This window comes from Saccopteryx bilineata, chromosome 7 (assembly GCF_036850765.1).
Source record: "Saccopteryx bilineata isolate mSacBil1 chromosome 7, mSacBil1_pri_phased_curated, whole genome shotgun sequence".
NCBI lineage: Eukaryota > Metazoa > Chordata > Mammalia > Chiroptera > Emballonuridae > Saccopteryx > Saccopteryx bilineata.
The window spans coordinates 67877161-67894499 of NC_089496.1; the positions used below are offsets into that span (position 1 = coordinate 67877161).

The 17339-nt window shown below is 44.0% G+C and overlaps 1 protein-coding gene across 18 annotated transcripts in view; it reads left to right on the plus strand.

Annotated features, from left to right (window-relative positions):
* The window catches only part of AKAP13 (A-kinase anchoring protein 13), a 287475-nt gene that overhangs the window by 216943 nt on the left and 53193 nt on the right, over positions 1–17339 (plus strand). For 13 of the 18 annotated variants that reach the window (XM_066239247.1, XM_066239251.1, XM_066239252.1 and 10 more), the window contains 3 exons: positions 3548–3613; positions 5627–5819; positions 8156–8264. In XM_066239247.1, coding sequence (XP_066095344.1) covers positions 3548–3613; positions 5627–5819; positions 8156–8264 — 368 coding nt within the window. The remainder of the gene's footprint in view (positions 1–3547; positions 3614–5626; positions 5820–8155; positions 8265–17339) is intronic. The other 5 variants (XM_066239258.1, XM_066239259.1, XM_066239260.1 and 2 more) reach the window with 1 other exon arrangement.

Below are 17339 nucleotides of genomic sequence, written 5' to 3' on the forward strand. Positions count from 1 at the left end.
TTGCTCCTGGGCCGCCTGGCATTCCTTCCTTCCCGTTTGCCGTGTTGTCATTCCTTCAGGTGGGAGGCATCCGGTCTCATGGGCCCTCTCACTGCCAATTTTTCAATTATTTTTGTCAGCTAAAAGTTTTTAGGCTAAAAAATTAGTGCCACATAGGCTGAAAGGTCATTTCTAGTCAAAAAACCCTGATTTTATCTTTTTCAAAACTGAATTTTGTTTTATTGTTCAGAAGTCATTAGTGACCTTCTTATATTGCCTGCAAACAGATCTAGGCATCCGAAGCTGATTGTTAGATTACTGGTAGCTTCTCGTGTTAAGAGACTTATATTTGTAAAGAGGTGTTTTTCATATTAGCTGAAGGTGTTTGTTGAAGGGGGCTACTTCCTTTAATTCGAGAGTTAGTACAGAATTGTGCTCAGATACAGATATTCTCATAAAACTTAGATGATCATGACTCTGGTTAAGTATTTCTTCAGGGGAACAAGTTATAAGTGTTTTCCAGACTTAAATCTAAAACCTTTAGAGAGACATGAGTCTGGCTCCCATTGGAATTCTTGAATGTGCTCTTGAAGACCCTTGCAAGATGACAAGTTGCTAGATGCAGTAGTCCACATTAGCAAATGCTATACCCATCCCAGCCACTGCAGTGAGTTTCATTTTTAGTCATATTCTGTAGGAAGAAGAGGAAGCATACATTTAAATTTGTATCAAGCCTTAACTAGTAAAATTGAAACATTCTACCATATATTATAAGGTGGAGGAGAAGGATAGTTTGTTCTAAAATGAGAGAAGGGGAGATAGTGAGACAGACTCCCTCCACATGTGCCCGGACCAGAATCCACCCAACAACCCCCACCTGGGGCTCCTGGGGCTAATGCTCAAATCAACTGAGCTATTTTTAGTGCCTGAGGTTGATGCTTGGGCCAGCCGAGCTAGTGGCTATGAGAGGGGAAGAGAGATGAAAGGGAGAGAAGGTGGGGAAGAGAAGCAGATGATTGCTTTACTGGGTGCCCTGACCAGGGGTTGAACCTGGGTGGCTACACAACCAGGCTGATGCTCTATGCACTGTGCCAGCTGGCCAAGGCAGGAGGATAGTTTTGTTTTTTTAATCTGGAATTTATTGAATTTAAAAACAAAGCCAAATAATTATTAAATGTTATTCCCACTCACCGAGAAATTGAGGACATTAGGATGCTCTCAGAAACACTCATGATTGTGGAAGGAGTTTTCTGCTGTAAGGAAGGGCCGTATTTTTGCTACTGTGGGGCCATTTTCAACCTCCTGGACCCTTGGAAAAGCATGTTACTCCTTTCTGTCTTCCTCTTGCTTTTCATTCTTTTCACCTTAAATTTCACCCCAGTTTCGCACATGTCATTTCTTGGAGGAAAGGAGTGTTTAAATCTGTAGAAGGAGATTTTTTATTGATATAACAATATTATATATATAATTTTTAATTTGGCAGTGTATATTCAGTTACTGATCAGCCACATTCTGTTTTTAATATGAAGTTGGATATTTAGATGTAAAATGCCTTTTTATGAACAGTTTGGGGATTTACAGTTAATACTTCTACAGAATGGACTGTGGGCCTCATGTGTGCGTGCAGGCCTTTGGGGCTCACTTCTGCTCGGGCAGGACGGGCCTCGCTGGGCATTTCACTCCTTCTGCACTGGGGAGCTGTAAACTAGTAATGTAATCCAATTTAAAATGTTTTACACTTTAAAGTATTTTTTTAAATGATATTGAAGTTTTTTACTTTTAGAAGAGCCATAGGGGTAGCTCTTATGTTTATTCTTCCACCACTTTCCTCTCCCCTCCCCTTTCTCTTCCCTTTCTCCTCTCCTTTTCCTCCCCCTTTCTTCTCCCCCTTCTCCTCTTCTCTCCTCCCCCTCTCTCCTCTCCCTCCCATCAGAAACCCTGTTTGTCAAGAAAAGAAACTAGCTTGGTGTCTAGTAGAGGCTCCCTTAGAAGCAGGGGATATATTCCAAGACCTCCAGTGGATGCCTAGCACTGTGGATGGTACCAACCTTATAGATACTGTTGTGTTTTTTCTATGCATACATATCTGTGACAAAGTTTAATTTGTAAATTAAGCACAGTAAGAGATTAATAACAACTAATAAAATAGAATAATTATAGCAATATACTGGAGCAGAAGTCATGTGAATGGCTTTGAGGCTATTCTTAAGTATAATCAGGGTAACTCGGACACAAGCATTGTGATACTTAGGCAGTCAGTTAATACCGAGACAGCTGCTCAGTAGTTGACTAACAGGCGGGGAATGGGCACTGTATGGAGAAGCTGGACCCAGGGATGATTCATGTCCGGGTGGGACAGAGTGGGACGGGCTGAGATTGCATCACACCGCTCAGGCAGGCACATACTTTAAAACCTACTAGGTGTTTCTGGAGTTTTCCACTTAATATTTACATTTAACATTTTCAGGCTGTGGTTAACGGAAACCTTAGAAAACAGAACCACGGATAAGAGGAAGACTACTGTAGTCGAGAGGCCTTCCCATTTCCAAGATTCGGAGGGCGCTGAGTGGTGTTCCTGTTACCCCCTTCTGCAAACAGAGACATGTCGACTTGGAGCTTGAGAGCCCAAGTGCTAGCAGTGTATCTTTAAGTGATAGCTTTCATTGGTCATAAATCCTGGTCTGTTGATGCAGTTCCCCTTGCAGAGTAACTCATTTTGAATTGGCTCTTTTTTAGCTGGTTGTATTGACTTAGCCTGTCCAACCCCAGAATTTCTGTCCCTGCTGTTTGAGAATATCAGTGCTGAGATAATCAAGGAAGTAGATGGATAAATGGGTTCTTAAATTTTTGTATGAAAATTAAAAAGACGAATTTCCGAGTATATTAAAATTCCTCAAAAAAATCCCTTCATTGTGATTAAAATGCAAGGAATATGACCGTTGCTGTAGGCTTTAGCTTTAGCTTTAGTGTAAGAGCCTTGAGACTCGGCTTTGAAGATGGGTGTGAGTGTTGAGTGGGTAGGTTACCCTGGAAGATGAATGACTTGTCTGCATTAGCGGTCCTTACTGGAAACACATGAAACACCCGGTAACTCAGTGAGCCTGCCCCCACAGTGTGGTCAGCCATTGTCCCTTCTAGCTGAGGCTTCTAGATGCTGTGGGAGGGGGGTGTGGGCGGGGTGGGATATAGAGAGAGAGTGCCCCAGGAGTGGGAGGTGAGACACTTCCTGGGGAGGCCTGCAGGGGAAGCCATGAGACGGGCTCTGTACTCGGGGCCGTCTAGAAGGAATTGAGTTTCATACTGGATTGGGTATCCTGTGCAGAGCTCGCATGGCCCCTTCCAGTAGCACCGCCTCGATAAACATCCATAGAACAGCCTTAAGATCTTATAGTTTTTGTTCTAGCCTTTTTCTAAATTCTAAATCAACGTTGCGCTTCTAGTTTGTTTGTTTTTATGTTCAAATAAATTCATCTAACTGTGCCCTTTCTTTTTAAACCCAATACCCCCATCCCTGTTTCCTCTTTTCTCCCTCCATTTCTATTTCTGTCTTTGATGTCATCATCCCCAGTATGAGCTGGTGTCCCTCTGGTGTGCAAAACTCTGCTGCCCTGAGTGCCGACTTTAATTACAGAAGGTATGGTATTGTTTCGTGTCTAGCCGTGATGGGGGAATCATACAACACAGCACACGGGCTTCTGGCTTGGAGCTGGCTTCTCGGTGGCTGCATTGCATATGGATGGCGGCCCGCTTTGTGTGTGAGCTCACTGTTCCGTCGCCTCTGCTCCCAGCACCACTAGTCCAGCTGAAGGAGTACAGCCTAGAAGTCGCGTGGTGTGCCCTGCGCCTCATGTCTGTCTCACGTGGCTGTAGCGGTGTTTTTGGCAAGCTTGTCTCCCTGGTGCGGTGGACCACTTCTCTCTCTCTATGTGTCTGTCTTCCCTCATTCCCAGACCCTAGGATTCGTGCATCCTGAGGAAAACAGTGGAGAAGCAGGGCGGCTCATAAGATGCACTTATTTCTGTTACGCTACCAAATCCACCCTCGCTTTAGATTCCAAATTCACAGACTCCGTGTTTCATGTTCTCTCTGCTGAGCAGCCAGATTTAATTACTAAAACAGTTTCAGGAGTAAGTTTTTTGGTGAGCATAGACCTGGTTTTATAAATCATTCACAATGGAAAACTAAATTTCTTCTTCATTAGCCTGTCTTCCTATCCCTGGTATTAAAAATGACTTCTCCAGGGGCATTACTTCTAGTTAATCATGATTTCTATTGTCATATTGAAATAAGGAAAACAAAATCCATTCTTTAATTTACCCACTAGAGCCCTGGTCGGCAAACTGCGGCTCACGAGCCACATGCGGCTCTTTGGCCCCTTGAGTGTGGCTCTTCCACAAAATACCATGTGCAGGTGCTACCTCGATAAGGAATGTACCTACCTATATAGTTTAAGTTTAAAAAATTTGGCTCTCAAAAGAAATTTCACTCGTACTGTTGATATTTGGCTCTGTTGACTAATGAGTTTGCCAACCACTGCACTAAAGAAAAGACAGGCATATGGTTTCAGTTTGTAGTTAAGTAATATGTGAAACAAAAAAAGCACACACAAGCCTTTCTGGACTAGCAATTGTGAATTATTTATAGCAACTAACTGTACAGTTTGAGCAGAGATAACTTAATAGCTTTAGTAACCGTTCAGATACTGTTGAACTTCTCGTAACTGTGGTCAGCTACAGCTATATTTTGAGGTCTTGCTTATTTTAAAGATGCTTCCCCTGTTGTTGTAACAGATGTGAGATTTTTCTGGCTAGCAACCCAAGGAGTATAGAGGTAACCCACTCTGTAGCCACCTGCTTACAGAAAAGGCTTTCTACTCAGCAAACCACAAAATTCTTTATTCCAGAGATCCCATTTTGGAAACCAGACACTAAGTTTGCCTCTCCCGACCCCCATCCCCACCCCTACCCCCTTGTCAATATCAGGGCAAAAAACTTAAAACTCTTGGGCTTAGTAGCTTTTCGGTTTTGTTCTTTGAGGTGTGCTATGTGCCTGGCTGCAGCTGACCCTTCTCAGGAAGCCTGTCAAGCAGTTACTGTCTGGCCAGTGGTGCGTAGATGAAATGGTCATAAGCGGCACTTGGGTTTTCTGAATGGATGCATACCTCTGAAGTTATAAAGCTCACCCGGACTGTAGTTGAATGTAAATTATAAAGGTCCATTTAATGGACTTGGGGGCAATTTGAGTCTCCTCATTTACCTTCTAAGAGTCATTTGCGCTTGTATTTTCTCTGTGCTGTTTAATAACTTGGCATTAGCAGAGTTAGATTCTTGCAAAGATCAAGGAAAAATACATAAATAAAAGGCCACTAAGATACATTGAAAAAAAATCTGAGAAAATGACCTTAGATGGTTTCATATTTGAACAAACTGAATGAGGTAAGAAAATCTAAATGTGATGTCTTTTTCTCAACCTACCAAGATCTGTGCGGGGGAAGGCTGGTGGCATTCACTGTGCTGGGCCCTGCAGACTGCTTTGCGAGGTGACGTGGAAATCGTGTGCGAGCGGAGGGGCCACCGGCGGGGCTTGGTGTCCGTCTTTCTTTCTGAGACTCGAAAACAGGATGAGTGAATTTTTGCTCTCTGTTCAGTTTCAGCCTGGAAGGCTTGACTGGAGGAGCTGGGGTGGGAATGAAGCCGTCCTCGTCCCTGGAAGTGAACTCGGCCGACGCCCAAGAGCGCAGGCACCCTTTCAGTGCAGAGGAGCGGGGCGACTCTCTTGTGTCCCTTTCAGAAGAGGACCTGGAATCGGGCCAGAGAGAACATAGGATGTTCGGTCAGCAGGTAAGGCTGAAATAGGGACCTGTCGCTGTTTTGGGAAACCCTCATTTTGTTTCCCTAAATATGCCCTGATATAAGGAACAAAGAAGACAGTAGTTATGTTAATATGAGGCTAGCACAGCTCTGATTACTTACCCATTACATAATATACTCAATCTAGCAGGAAACAAGTTTTTAGCACATAATAGTAATTTAAGACTCGTTAATCTGCATAAATTTAAATATTCCGTGAAAGCAACATTTTTTTAAGATTAGGAAGATACCCAGGATATTAAATTGAATTTTTTCTTCCTTTCTAAGGACTTTTTTTTTTTTTTTTTTTTACTACCCCAGTAGTAAAACGGGTCTTTGGGTGTGTTACATACCATTATTAAATTTCTCAGTTCTCAAAAATACATCACAAATTTCTCCTTCCTGAAAACCAAGTTTATTCTTTATCTCATCACATTGTCTTAAGAAAGAACTATTTATCCCCTCCTCCCTGCCACCGCCACCATTCCTGAGAGAGCAGCTACACTCTCTGCCCTAGTCACCCCCTGAAGATCTTGCAGTGTCCCCGCTGTCCTGTCCTCTTTTGAAGGGCATGGATTTCCTTGAGTGACAAATCAAGTGACTTTTCCTCAGTTCTCGCCTTCTTGGGCTTTTCATCATTACTCGCCACTTCTGACCATCCCTCAGGGGTTCTGAATGACAATTTGAATTACATGCTTCTCCAGCGTCCTATGCTACCTGCGTTCTCTGTCCTTCTCTTGGGCCAAGAGGACGTTGCCTTCAGTTCTGAGAAGGTTCTGGGGCACATGTACAAATGAAACATTCCTAACTAAACGGACAAAAAAATTAACACCTGTCTTTGAATAGGTGACTGGAGTTTTAGGTAGAAATAGTGTGAAATATTCTCTCTTTCCTTTTTTATTGAATTTATTGGGATGGCACTGGTTGGTAAAGTTACATAGGTTTTAGTTGTACAATTCTATACAGCATCTGTATATTGTATGTATGTTCACCCCTCCAATTCAAGTCTCCATCCATCACTATTGATCCCCATCCCTCTCTTAACATCTCCCCACCCCTGAAACATTTCTAATTAAACAAGCAAACAAAGATATTAAACTACTGTACTTTGAATAGGTGACTGAGATTTTGTGTAGAAATTGAATTTTTATTCTATCCTACTACATAGCAGTGATGCGACCAGATACACACTTGGCCCCAGGGGTTGCTCTTAGTAATGAATGCAGCTACACCCATGGTGTGCACCTGATGGAAGCCAAGCTGAAGGCCTGCAGCAGTTTGCTGCCTCCCTTCCTGGAACTGGCTGACCTGTAGCTCTTTATCTTGTGTGCGACCTCAGAGTGGGGACTTGAGGTGCTTGTATCTCTGGTCCGGACAAGTTGCCTGCAGCCAACTTCCTGTTGAAAGTCTCTGCCTTTCCCTGAGGTCATTTTTCAGACCTCAGTTGTATTGGAAACATAGCAACTGTGCCTCAGACTCCATGGTTACACAGCAAACAAGCTCTAAATAATCCGAAGTCTTCATTCAGCGCAGTCAAGTTCCTGCTAGTAAAGGCTTTTCCTTGCTTACTTTTCAACATGTCCAAGTCCGAAGGAGGCAGATGTCAGCCTACCATGAAGGGAAGGGATTTACCGTAATTAGAGTTAGCTCACAGTTAGAACAAACGGGCTCTCAGAACCAGTACAAGTGTGCTGGCCAGCAGTGATTGGCTCTGTTTCAGGGCTCTGTTACTGAGAGTTAAATGACCAAATGGCAGTCACCTGCACGGAGAGAAGCAGTCTAATCTTAGAATCGGAAGTGAGAGATTTAGACTTCCTTCCAGATGCAGGGCTGCTTTGCTTGTGATCTTGAAACTTACTTAGACCTCTGTTTCCAGCCCTTGAAGATCAGAATATTATTACTGTACTTCTATGAGAGAGACTGATATTTTCAAAGAACAAGAACTGTGCAGTTGGATGTTTCTAGTGAAATTATTTTTATCTGATTATGCATTCAGCAGATGTTAATGAAGCACTTACAAAATTTGAAACAGCAAGTATTGTAGGGGATAGGAAAACACTGTACAGAATGGGCACTCTAATTATCCCCGGTTTACAGATGAGAAGACTAAGGCTCGGAAAAGCTGAGGGCTGTCTGAAGCAGCTGTTAGGGCCGGGGCTGGCTTCAGTCCCAGCTGTCCGCAGCAGAGCTGTGCGGCCCCCCTGTGCCGCCCTGTCCCCCTGGCCTTGGTAGGAATGTAAAGTGCTGTGCTTATCTAAGAAATGTGAGCGCCTGGACTTAGAACTTGTGCTTCACTTTTTTTTTTTTTTTTTTTTTTTACTATGCAGACCTGTCACAGAACTAAGCAACAGGGGTTTAATTACTGCACCTCAGCCATTTCGTCCACACTGACAAAGTCCGTCTCTTTAATGACAATCAGCCATCCTGGGTTGGACCGTGAGTATACTACTTTTCTTTAAAACATTAAATTATTTTAAACACTTTTTCTGACCCATTTCTCACTTCAGCACCATATATATAACACGGCCTTCCAAAATGGGCGTGCTGCGTCCTCTGAGTGAATGGCTGGCTCATCATTTAAACAGAAAAGGGGAGCAGGAGCTGAGTGTTGTGATCCTCCTCCACTTACTACCTGTTTTCTTCACAGTAAATTAATTAATTGTTTTTGAGACAGAGAGAGACACAGATAGGGATAGACAGGAAGGGTGGGAGATGAGAAGCATCAGTTCTTTGTTGAGGCCCCTTAGTTGTTCATTGATTGCTTTCTCATGTGCCTTGATGGGGGGCTATAGCAGACCGAGTGACCCCTTGCTCAAACCAGATGAACCCATGTTCAAGCTGGCGACCTCAGAGCTTCGAACCTGGGTCCTCTGCATCCCAGTCTGATGCTCTATCCACACACCACCACCTGGTTAAGACAGAAAGTAAATTTATTATATTTTGGGAGACTAAACCTGACCCATTTGTAAAGATTTTATTTTGCTGTGGTTGGTTAGTTCAGTTGGTTAAAGTATCAGTTTGATACCCTAAGGTTGCAAATTCAGTCTTCAGTCAGGCTACATACAAGAATCAACCAATGAATGCATGAGTAAGTGCAACAACATCTCTTCCCCCTTTTCTCTCTCTACAAATTAATTTAAAGAAAAAACAAACTTTATTTTGAAATAATTTTAGACTTTAAATTAGTTGCAAAAACAGTACAGAGAATTACCATTTATTCTTCACCTGGAGGCCCAAGTGTTAACAGACATGATGCTCTTATGTCTCAAAGATACTCTCTTATTTTACCTCAGTATAGTAATCCAGGTTTTCCCCAATGTTATTTTCCTAAGCTTCTCAAAAACGTCAAGTTCACGAAAGACTGAGATGGAGTTTTATTTTAGTTAAGCCAGTGCGAAGGAGAGTAAATGCAGCCGCATGCCAACTCAGGTCTGCTGGCTCTGAACGTTACCTAGATGTCTGGCTTCTGTAAACACAGGGCATTTACAAAGGGGAGATGCTCAGAAACATACCTGCGTTGGATCCAAGTGTTTGACACGGAAAGGCAGCTTGTTCTTTGAGAAACCCCCCGTTTTTGTATTTTTTATTTATGAGGAGTCAGTGAGAGATCTTGATATAAAGATTTAAATTCTTGGCTCTGACCAGTTGTCTCAGTGGTAGAGTGTTGGCCTGGTGTGTGGATATCCTGGTTTCAATTCCTGGTCAGGGCACAGGAGAAGCGCCCATCTGCTTCTTTACCCCCCACCCCTGTCTTCTCTCTGTACTGCTTCCTTTTTCCTTTCCTCTTCCCCCTCCCTCCTCTCCTGCAGCCATAGTTTGATTGGAGCAAGTTGGCCCATGGCACTGAAGATGGCTTCATGGCCTCTGTCTCAGGCACTAAGAAGAGTTTGGTTGCTGAGCAATGGACCAGCAGCCCCAGATGGGCAGAATATCGCCCCCTAGTGGGCTTGCTGGGTGAATTTGGGTCGGAGTACTTGCAAGAGTCTGTCTCTGCCTCCCCTCCTCCCACTGAATTAAAAAAAAAAATTCTTACAAAGGCACAGTCATGCATGACAGACAGGCTTTGTTGAAAGACCAGGTATCCCAGAGACTAAAGCAAAGGGAATAAAGAAACACTCCTGCTGTGGCTGGTGTTTCTTCAGTGTCCCTGATTAAACTCATGTGACATGGGTTGGGGACAGAAGTAGGTGCCCTGCAGTCCTGGGCTGTGCTGTCTCCAGCTGTGACTTACTGGAGGCCGATTCTTTCTAATTTCCCCTGTGGAGTTAAGACATGTTGGCTGATTCTGTTAACTTTGTTCTCCTCTTCATGTGATTGATAGTTCAGATACACATCTGGCCTTTTTGACTAAAGGTGCCTAATCTAATGGAAAGGTGCCTAATCTATTGGAACTTCTTCTCATAGACACAGGGATAAGTCCCAGGACTGTAACAGAGGTAGCTTTTCCTGTTTCTGTTTGGGTTTGGGTTTTGTTTTGATTTGGCTTTGGGTTTGAGGTTTTGCTGGTATAGGATGACATTTATTATAGCGGAAAATAGTTTATGGTGTAGTTGGTAAGTCTGGACTGCCAAAGACAGACAGGAAATCACCCGTCAGTGAGAATCTCAGCTCTCTGTACCCTCCTTCCCGGCTAACGAGTGTGGAGCCTCCAGGAGCAGCGAATGCCCAGCACCCACAGTGTCCCCTGTAGAGACGTTTTCCTCTGTTTCATCACACACTTACTCGCCTTTGCATGAAGCACTTCATTATTTTTACCCCAAAACGCAGGATGGGTTTTTACTGTTTTCCGTTGCTCATTAAACACTATAAATAATGTGGCCAACTCCCAAGAACACCGTCCTCAAGCCAGAGGTGCTGGCATGCGGAGCTGGGCTTCCTGTTCCTGGGAACGTTTCTGCTCAGCTCGCTGAGGGAGACTGACTGCTGTCAGCAACACTTGAAGCAATAGTTGAGTCATTTCATTGGAGTAGGGTACCCTCATTCTTAATGTATAGTGCACGTTTCTTGAGGGTTTGATGGGGAGGTCATTGTTGAGTAGCCCCACTTCCTTCCCTGAGTCAGCATGGGCTGTAAGTGGAGGACAGTAACCTCTAATGACACTGTTTCTCCTTAGTCCCTTCCTTACACAATTAAGTTTCTTTTCCCTACTGTTTATTCTGTACTAGAAACATGATAAATTTTCTTTTTTTAAGTGAGAGGAAGGGAGAGAGACAGACTCCTGCATGTGCCCCAACTGCAATCCACCCAGCAACCTTTATCTAGGGCTGATGCTCTGCCCATCTGGGGCCATGCTGACAACTGAGCTATTTTTAGCACCTGAGGTGGAGGCTCCACTGAGCCATCCTCAGACCCCTGGGGCCGGTACATTCAAACTAATCAAGCCATAGCTGCGGGAGGAGAAGAGAGAGAGAAATAGAGAGAGAAGGGGGAGCAGAGGAGTAGAGAAGCAGATGGTCGCCTCTCCTGTGTGCCCTGATTCGGAATCAAACGCAGAATGTCTGCATACCGGGTTGACACTCTACCACTGAGCCAACTGGCCAGGGCCGATAAATTCTTTAGTAGATGTGAAAATCCTGGCTTTTGGATAGAAGACTAAGACTTCTTTTTGTGTGCTGTGCCTTTAACCATCGGGGTAACCAGATCGTTCTTGATTTGCCAGACTCAGATCTTCATTTTCCCATTGCTTCTTTGTGGCATGATTCATCTTTGGTCTTCCTTGCTGAAACTTTCGCATTAGTATCCACAGAGTGACTTTATAGCCTACAGTGTTTGGTAAACTTCACATGTTTTAAGTTGTGTTTTATTGCAAGCACACTTACCGACTGTGGGGCCTTGGGCTAGAGACAAACACTCTTCGCCACAAATATGTGAACTATTAAGCGGGTAATGTGATATGGCTTAAATGTGAATTTACTTAAAGTCCTTAGCATACTTCATGGCTTATAATAAAGTACTTGTTACCGTTCTGGAGTGAGTCAGTTCAAAGTGCCCAGAACAGAGCTGAGGTCTGCTTTTTCTAACAAGAGCTGCGGCAGTGTTTGAGGACATTGTCCCTCATTTCTTTTCAATGGCTGTGTCTAATGAACACACTTGTCTGAACAGAATGCTTTCTAAAATGAGCCATCTCTCTCTCCTTTCCAGCCTTTGCCTGTGCTCTGTCTTCCTCCTGAAAAGACAGTGGCTGCTCCTTCCACAGTTGCACATTTGAGCATTTCTGAACATGTGCTCTTACTGTGCCTGGAATGCCTTGTGTCGTTTCTGAGATTAGAAAAGCAGACCGACTCCTTGCATTGTATCTAAGCGGGGTCTGTTGTGAAAATCCAGCGATGTAGAGGGAAATAGTGAGGAAAGGTGGTGACTGAAACATTTCTGTATCATTTTCTGGGTGGAAAAGGAGACAGACGGCAGCTTATTGAGGAACCACAAGGGTGGGAAAGCTCCCTGATGCGTGTCTTCGATGTGCTCTGTTGGCGGGAGAGCTTGATGGCTGTATCCTGCGGGCTCCTGGGGGAGAGTCAGAGCAGCGCCGCCGCCGCCTGTGTCACGTGGGGAAGCGGACGCGGACTGGACTGTCCTTGGAGCCCCGCTCCAGGTCGTCTGTGTGCCGCATTTCTCCCTCTTGCATCAGGAAGGACTGGCCGGAGGCTCCCAGCCTGCCAGGAGACCTCACGGTTTCTGGATTGAATTTAAGGATAAACTCCGTTTGTGCTGTACAAAAATAATTCAGTGTTTAAACTGTTCATTGCTTGCACCCAGGAGATGCCTGCAAACGGTAGAGAAAGTGTTTGGCTGATGGTTTCCCTGGAAGCCCTCAAGCACGTTCGCCAGTTATGTTAAAGGGAGATGTTTTAACTTCACGGGCTTCTTTATTGAGGTGTCATTTCCCCCTCATTTTGCATGGTTATCACAAGGAATGGTGTTCACGAGTGACACTTGTCCTTTGGATCATTTGTAATACACTCACCCCTCATGTGGGAACTGGCCACATTCCTTACATGCACCTCGATGGGATCACTGGCTTGTCATTGAATAGCTTGCGTTAAACTGGGAAAGCGAGGTCGGTGTGGAGAGCTGTGTCAATTACATGTATGATGCGCACCAGATCTAAACAGATCAACAGCCCTTGTGGCCCAATCTTAGGCATTGGTGCTATGAGGCTATTTTATCTCTACTTTGTCTGCTAATTTTCTTTCTAACTGCGGACTGTGGGATGAGAATTCATTGGGACACATTTATTTCCTCACAGTACTTTTATTTGGAAAAGATAACATGGAAGATGTGTCAGAACAAAAATGTAGTCAGGGAAGTAGTGTGTGTGTGTGTGTGTGTATGTGAGACAAAGACAGACACAGAAAGAGAGACAAGAAGGGAGAGAGATGAGAAGCATCAACTCTTTGTTGTGACACCTTAGTTCATTGATTGCTTTCTCATATGTACCTTGACGGGGGGTGAGGGGGAGAGGCACAGCAGACCGAGCAACCCCTTGCTCAAGCCAGAGACCTTGGGCTCAAGCTGGTGACTTCGGGGTTTAAAACCTGGGTCCTCTGCGTCCCAGTCTGATGCTCTATCCACTGTGCCACCGCCTGGTCAGGCAGTGAAGTAGTTTTTTAATTGGTCTTTTGGTTGAACTACAAAGCTAGAATATATGCATAGTTATTAAGTGTGTGTATATATTGTATAGATACGTATGCATTTTAATTTGGGTTAAGCAGTGTCCGAGTTGAAACCAAAAGGAAACCAGGAATTTGCTGAGTGAATTAGTATGTGGAAGGCAGGACTGAGGGATTTGGGCTTCTTATCTGAGGGCAGTGGAGTGATTGAAGTTGATTAAATTGATTAATTAATTGAATGAAACACTTCATAGAGACCATGCGGAAGAGCTTGTTGGGTAGCGAGGTGGGCAGAGCAGTGGAAAGCTGAGGCAGGATTCCAATGACAGTGCTTGGTGGCCGGGCCTACAGCAGGGGCAGTTGGGAAGAAGTTGATGTTCAGAGAATTCTAGAAAACAAAATCAAAAGGACTGAGTGAGGTGTGATGTGTAAGCATTTAAGGATGTGCCTGTGTTTCTGTTTGGAATAATGAGTTAGATTTACTGTATTTCCCCATATATAAGATGCTTCCATGTATGTATAAGATGCACCTTAATTTTGGAGCCCAAAATTTGAGGGAGAAAATTATATAAAGTTATTGAACTCAAGTTTTATTAATCATAAATTTCACACAACTCCTCACTTTCAAAATTCCCATCCGTTAGCTTGTCCTCATCTGTGTCTGATGATGAATCACTGTCTTGAACAATGAGCGCAAAAACAAGCGCAAAAAAGTGGAAAATGCAAGTAAAAAAAACAACCACTGTGTAAGACGCACCCAGTTTTTAGACCCCAAATTTTTTGGAAAAATGTGTGTCTTACACATGAAGAAATACAGTGGATACCACTCAGCAAGAGAAGGGGCATAGGGGAGGCACAGATCTGGAGGAAAAGATCCATCTGTTTATGTGCTTGTTTTATTCGAGTTGCCTGGGGGACCCACCACAGGTGAGTGGGGAGGCGAAGGAGTCCTGAGTGGAAAGGAGTTCTGTGGCACCTGTCTGGGTGTGCGGATTGTCGTGGGAGGTGGGGTGAATGAGGAGGTTGGAGTTGGAGAGGAAGAAAGCCAGACACAGGACCCTGAGGGATGCCACTGTTCCTGGGGGTCCTCCTTAGAAGGAGGAAAACTCCTTACGAATTAGAACTATTCAAAATAATTTATTTCTTGGTTTCATAATCTAACAAGTACATATTTCTTGGATGAACTTCTTCATGCTGCATTGCGTTAGAATTCTGCATATTCAGAAGTAAAGATGAAGATGTGAGTATCTTTAGTTCACCTAGACAGCCTTCCCGGAAGGAACCAAGCAGGCTGCTGACACTGTCCTTTCCACATGGGTTGGAGGTGCCTGTTCCCGTGTCTCCCACTAACCACCCCAGCCTGGCAGCAACCGCAGCCTGCTCGGCCGATCTCCTTCTCCATCAGTGTCTTTCCGCTCCTTCTTAAGTCTAAAGCTCCCTTTTCATCCCAGGGAGGAGGATGCGGAGCTGCAGAGGAAGGTGCAGCTCCTGTGCCCGTGGCTGCTCTCCAGGGCCTGCAAGCACTGGCAAGGCGCTGGGCTCGGTGCTAAGAAACTGTTTGGGGACTTGTAGCCCCCTGCATGCTGTCCTTTCTAAACCATTTGTCTTCATGCTTTGCTTTGAAAATTAATTTGAGTAGAATAGTCTCTGTCCTCTCTACACTGATTAATCCAGTAGCCCGATTCCAGGGCCTGAGATCCTGTCCCAGGACACAGATCTCTCCAAAGGCACACACGATGTGTTCCCGTCCCACCTTGTACCAGCTGTAATGCCGAGTGCCGATTTCACAGCACTTGCCCTGTGATAATGCAATTCTCATTTTTCCTGGTTTTACTTATTTTGTCTCATGGGACAGATATCTAGCTGTCTGCCTGTGGTATTTAAAAGCTGTTGTTAAACCTTTTTCTTCTCATCTTTTCCTCCTCTTTTCTCTCCATTGAACTATTTTTCTCAGTACTTTTCTTCACCATGGGTTTCCGATTAATATATTCTTTATTTTTTTTTTTTTCACTTTTCTGAAGCTGGAAACAGGGAGAGACAGTCAGACAGACTCCCGCATGTGCCCGACCGGGATCCACCCGGCACGCCCACCATGGGGCGACGCTCTGCCCACCAGGGGGCGATGCTCTGCCCATCCTGGGCGTCGTCATGTTGCGACCAGAGCCACTCTTGCACGTGGGGCAGAGGCCAAGGAGCCAACCCCAGCGCCCAGGCCATATTTGCTCCAATGGAGCCTTGGCTGCGGGAGGGGAAGAGAGAGACAGAGAGGAAAGCACGGCGGAGGGGTGGAGAAGCAAATGGGCGCTTCTCCTGTGTGCCCTGGCTGGGAATCGAACCCGGGTCCTCCGCACGCTAGGCTGACGCTCTACCGCTGAGCCAACCGGCCAGGGCGATTAATATATTCTTACATGACACTAGCTAGCTTTAAAATGTTACAAGGTATCAGTTTTAGCATACTTGGAAAGGAACTAAATCACCTCCCTTTGTTGAAAATTGCTGTTTGCAATTGTGCACGATTTCTACAATAGTCTAGCACTGCTATTTTTAATGGAAAAACCATTTCTAATATAAAGGTAAATAATGAATTGTCTTAATTTCATATAACTAATAAGAGTCTCAGGCAATTAAAATATTTACATGATTGCGCACCCTAATTCCCTCCTGCTTGCTGACCCTAAGTTTTAGCAATAGTTATATACTATTTAATTATTTAATGTTTACATATTAAAATTTAATATTTAAGCAACATTAAGTTCAGGATGACATTTTGCATTATTCTTAAAGGGAAAATACTCATAGTAACACAAAGTTTAGTTAATTTCCTCTAAGTGGACGTCTTATATGTTCAGTACATTTTCAGTTTGGTAAAAAGGCACGCAATAAGGTGCTCACTTTATACCAGTTATAATAAGAAGGAAGGTGTGAAAATCCACTCATAACCTTGAGAGTTCAGAAATTTTCATGGCTCTTTGATCTCAACGTGTTTTCATAATGCAGCGGAAAATAGGTCAGCATGGCAGATAAAACAGGTCCCAGTAGTATTTCTTTGATCACTAATATAAAATTATGATGATGAATATTATTATGGATTCATCAAAATAAAGGAGCTTGAATAAACCTTTGAATTAAGTATCCAGCATTTCTCACAGTGTGTTTCCTAAACTCAGAAATACCAGTGAGAATTGAGGGGTGGGGGGCAGTAGAAGAAACACAAGGAGTTGTTTCAAGGCCAAATAATTTTAGGGAACTGACTTAAGCAGGTGTTAAATCGTAATGTGTACATTGTGAATTTGCAAGACAGTGTTCCATACGCTGTATTCACAAATGACAGGTTTCTTTGCTTTTGTCAGTAATTATATCATGATAGTAACGTTGGTTATTTTATACTCTTAGATGCTCTGAAAACCCAATGACACTTGAGGAATTTCAGAGCCTCTTGTGGATTAATGACTGTTTTCAGAACCACATCTAAAAGATGACAGTAAATTAAAATTCTTTCAGCAGTGCAAAAGGTGGAAACTTATAAGGAGTTATAGATTCACCCAGTGCTGGATTACGCACTGTACAGGTTTTAATTTATTCGACAGAAATCTACTGGGAGACTGTTTTTGGCTAGGCTCTGCTCTGATTGGTATTTCTTTTTTTTTTCTTTTCCTTTTTTAATCAAGTGAGAAGCAGAGAGGCAGACAGACTCCCGCATGCGCTCCAACCGGGATCGAACCGACAAACCCTCTACAGAGCATTGCTCTGCTCATCTGGGGCTGCTGCTCTGTTGCTCAGCAACTGAGCTATTTTAGCACCTGAGGCAAGGCCATAGAGCCATCCTCAGTGCCTGGGGCCAACTTGTTTGAACCTTTCGAGCCATGGCTGCAAGAGGGGAATAGAGAGAGAGAGAGAGAGA